The sequence below is a fragment of the Pinus tabuliformis genome, chromosome X (genome assembly GCF_031772625.1).
Source record: "Pinus tabuliformis cultivar Carrire ecotype Pingquan chromosome X, CPIR1, whole genome shotgun sequence".
Taxonomy (NCBI): domain Eukaryota; kingdom Viridiplantae; phylum Streptophyta; class Pinopsida; order Pinales; family Pinaceae; genus Pinus; species Pinus tabuliformis.
The window spans coordinates 689,634,842-689,639,431 of NC_142308.1; the positions used below are offsets into that span (position 1 = coordinate 689,634,842).

Here is a 4,590-nt window from a genome sequence, read left to right on the forward strand (position 1 = left end):
GTTAGCACCTTTTTCTTTAGGGATGAGGGTGAGGAATGCTGAGTTTGTGCAGCCCCCAATTTTCTAACACTCTTGGGACTTCTGAATCATTTTAAAGAGCTCCTTCTCAACTATCTGTCAAGATGTCTGGAGGAATCTGGGCGTGAAACCATCTGGACCCGGGGCTTTGTCAGGTTCCATTGCAAAGAGGGCTTCCCTAACTTCGTTTTGGGTGATTTTTCCTTCTAGAGCCTGGTTCATTTTAGCAGTGATGAGGTTGGGGACAACATCTAGCAGATTGTCGTTTTGGCTAGTTTCGACGCCTTCGTTATACATCTTCTCAAGGTGATTTGAAGCTGCCCTCTTAATGCTAGCAAATTATTTTAAAGTGCAGTTCTCTTTTTTAATTTCTGATATAGAATTGCGGAATTTCTTGGCTTGAGCCTGCTTGTGGAAAAAGGAAGAATTTCGGTCACCAGCTTTGAGCCATGGACTCCTTGACTTGAGCCTCCAGAATTCTTCTTCTGCTAGACAAGCCTTATGGAATTTTTGATGTAGCTGAGATTCCTTGTCCAACTCTTCTTTGGTGATTTCGGCAACTTCTAGGTGGAGGTGTTGTTTTTCCAGCTCACTTTGAATTTTTTTCCTTTCCACAGTGGGATTGGGCAAGGTCTTAACCCAACCTTTCAACATTGCTTTTACTCTGCGAAGTTTTTCCTCCCAAACAAAGAAAGGAGAGCCCTTAACTGGCTCTTTCCAGCAATCTCTGATCTTTTGCATGAAGTCTGTCTCTTTAGTCCATAGAGAGCTAAATCTGAAAGGGATGGGCCCCAGATCCTTAGCAGTCAACAGTTCTAGGTTGATGGGCTTGTGATCTGAAACACCACTATGGAGAATACGCATTCTAGTCTCTAAACCGAGAAGCAAGAAAGAACTTTGAACAACAAATCTATCAAGTCTTGCCGCTATATGCCCTGGTCCAACTCTCTTATTTGACCATGTGAACATGCCTGTGACCGGCTTTATATCTAGTAGATCCCAGTCTTGCATGAGGTCTTCTGCCCATTCTCTTGCCGGATCTCTGACTATGCTCCCCCCTCTCTTTTCTGTTGTGAGGAGGGTGAGATTTAGATCTCCGGCTATGATTATGTTTTCCAGATTTTCTAGATCTGCCAGACTTTTGATGGAGTCCCAACAATTTTTTTTCTCACTTGCATTGTTAGGAGCATACACATTGAACAGATAAATAATCTTCTTTGATTCTAAATGCTGCATTTTTTAAAAAATCCAATGGGTATTCAGGGACTCAGAGATTAATGAAAACTTATTTGTATTCCGGAGCGATCCAAGTCCTCCCAATGCTCCATGGGCAGAGACTGCATGCGCTCCACTTTTATTCCAAAATTTTTTGCTTGCTTGGAGGAAAGCTGTGTCCTCCAATTTGGTCTCCTGGATGAGGAGGATATCTGGGGCTTCCAATCTTATTAAACTATGCATTGCTTCTTCCTTAGCTGTGGTGCCCATTCCCCTACAATTCCAGGAGACTATCTTCATCATTTATTTTTGCCATGATGAGCTCCCTTAGAGCCCTGGGATTGGATCCTCGTCATCTTCGGGGTTTTTGCTAGGAGCTTCTCTAACGTTGGCTGGCTGCCCTGGAGCTTGTCCTTGTAGGTTTCTTGTTCTCTTTTTTCCTTTGCAGACTTGCGTCCTCTTGTAGATCTTCTAGGAGAGGACTGGGATTCACCGATTTCCCCTTCTTCCTCTGATTCCTCAGACTCTTGGGTTTCCTCCTCTTCTTCTGATATCTTCCCTTTGGATTTCTCTGGAATACTTTTGATGGAGGGGGAGGCTTTAGAGGGGGAGGCCTCCTTTGGGATTTCTGTCTCCTGGGTGTTCATGATTTCAGATCCAAGGATTTTGAATTTATTCCCTTGGCTTTCCGTGGATGGTTTCTGAGCAGGACCCGCTTGAGGGGTTTTGGCATTTCCGCTTGCATTCTTCTTGTGAAAGTTTTTGGGGCGCTTTGCCTGGTTCCATCCTTCTTCCTTCCCTTTTTCTTCAACCCCTTTGGACGGGCAGTCTCTGGCAAAGTGTCCATAGACGTGGCACTTCCGGCATTTGAACAGTAGTTGCTCATAATCAAGCTTCTGTATATGGGTCGAGGGACCTACAACTATTTTGATGGCTTCCGGTAGTCCAACCTCTATATCTACCTCCACATAGATTCTGGCACAATCATACTGGTCCTTGCTGTTGACCATGTATATAAATTTTCCAAGGGTATTTCCTATGTGCTTCAAAGAATCCCAATTCCAGCAGTGAACTGGAAGGTTGGGGAGTCTCACCCACATCGGGACCGCTGTAGGCACATCCACCGCCGGATCGAAGTCTGGCATCCATTTATTTAAGTACAGCCCTTGGGGGCCCATGAAGTAGGGGCCATTCCTGAAAATGAGATCTTTGTCCTCTTTTGCAGTGAATTCAAACAAAAAATATCCTCTCCCGAGGAAGTAAGAGGTTACCTTGTTTTTTATCAAAGGTGCCCAGTTCCTAGCGACCCAGTTCTCGGTTGATTTTGGGGAAGGCCAAAGTCCTGTAAACTGACCAACCAGAGCCCGATCTGCCAGCGACAAAGCTACTTGAATCGGTCCTTCTGGCGGAAGGGCGATCTCAGGGATATCTTCGAGCTTTTTCACAAATTTTGCTGCTTCCATGCATTTCTTCTTGGGCAAAGAGGCCAGCAGGGTTTTGAAGGCCTCAGCAGCGGAAGATGAAGGAGGAGAGGGAGTCGACTCCTCCATGGAGAGCCAACAGATCCAGCCAGGGCGGCCGCAGTCTGCAGCAGATCCCTCAGCGGATTCCCTCGCAGGCTCAGAACGCGGAAAGTGCGGGCGCGCTCGCAGGCTCAGATCGCGCGAAATGTGGATCTCGCAGGATGCAGAGCCGAGCAGTTTGAAAATTCACTATTAAAAGATATTTTATATTAATAGTGTTGAAAATTTTAATAAACTCATAATATGAAATAAGATAATTTATCAAAATAGAAAGGTTGATATGTATATCTAGTTAAAAGAAAATTCAAATTATTTTTATTAAGAATAAATATTCTAAATAATTTTTGTTATATAAGAAACATTAATACCATGAATAACTAACATAACACAACCATATGTGGTAAACCGGTATATGAATCAATCACATCGACAACCATATTGATAAATGTGGTTGAAATTCATGATAAACATTACTTATTATTATTATTATTGTTAACTTAATTTAGACTATATATATATATATATATATATATATATATATATATATATATATATATATATATATATATATATATATATATATATCTATATATATATATATATATATATATATATATATATATATATAGCCGTAGTCTAACTAGAGTGCTTTTTTGCCCTGAAAATCATGAAAATTCCGGTAATATTTTGATAAATTCCAATAGAGATTTTGTAAATCCAAGTTAAAGTTGTTAAATTTCAAGATTTTGGGTGCTCCAAAGATTTTTTATGGTGTTGAATCCATTGTCACCTTCAAAAACATGATTTAAACAATGCTTCACCAAGATTTGTTGAAAAAAATTTGCCCGTATTCCGGCCAATTCCTCAAACTCGGTAGACTTGTCCTTATTATTATTATAATATTAAAATTAATATAGTATTAAAATTAATATTTTCATAAAATTATGTCTCTAAATTTAATAATAATATTATTGTTGACATATAAATTATAATTATATAAAGACATATATTTATATTATAATTTACATTTTATTATTATTGCTGTTATTTAAGGAGCTATTTTCTAAATTCTCAACTACTAAAAATATAGAAATTTTCGAAGAAAAAAAAGTAAATGCTTTGAAAAAAATATAAAAAATTTCCAAAATAAAAAGTAAACTGAAAAAAAAAAATTGCAACATAAACAACGAGATTTTTTTTTTTTTGCAACATATAAAACAATAATTTAAAAGATTAACTAAAACATTAATTTTATTATTATTATTATTATTAAATTCAAATTTAAAAATATATCTTTATATTTACATGTAATTCGGAGGTCAAAGGTGGGACCTTTCTATTTCATATAACAACACTGATGTTCCCAACCTTCTGACTCGAATCTTAACTAACGTTGACCACATACTGCAATAGAACAAAACTAGAATCATAGGCCCCGACCTCCTGAATCATGACTTCCCTCTCATCCCAACCTCCCGACTTGCCTCCTTTCTGACTTGTCGACCTCCCTCTTAACTTGACCAAGCTCCACATGGGGCTCCTGCTATCCACTACAATATACAATATATGACAAATGTCCCGACTTTCGAGCAGCCGACTCGCCACCCCTTTCAGAGGTCAGAGGTCAGACATCAGACATTTTCGAAGGACAAACCTTCAAAGATCGAAGGTCGGAGGCAAGTCGCGTGATCGAAGGTCGAACACCACAACACAACGGAAGAACATTCTCTCGCCTTGACCTCCCAACTCACGACTTCCCCGTATTCCCATCCTTTTGACTCCCAACTTCCCTTTAATCCCGACCACATAGTGCGCCAACCATGCACTATCCGTT

The 4,590-nt window shown here is 39.6% G+C and overlaps 1 protein-coding gene across 1 annotated transcript; it reads right to left on the reverse strand.

Annotated features, from left to right (window-relative positions):
- Window positions 1-357: 357 nt before the first annotated feature.
- Window positions 358-2,783, reverse strand: LOC149141849 (uncharacterized). Its single transcript, XM_089451348.1, has 2 exons — window positions 2,505-2,783; window positions 358-1,248 (listed from the first exon to the last, which is right to left on the reverse strand). Exons 1-2 carry the CDS (start codon window positions 2,781-2,783, stop codon window positions 358-360), a joined length of 1,170 nt encoding a protein of 389 aa, XP_089307474.1.
- Window positions 2,784-4,590: the final 1,807 nt, after the last annotated feature.

Coding starts and splice junctions, on each gene's coding strand:
- LOC149141849 (XM_089451348.1), bottom strand. CDS start 2,783: ATGGAGGAGTCGACTCCCTCTCCTCCTTCATCTTCCGCTGCTGAGGCC. Junction 1,249..2,504: donor CACCTTTGATAAAAAACAAG/GTAACCTCTTAC, acceptor TAAAAAATGCAG/CATTTAGAATCAAAGAAGAT.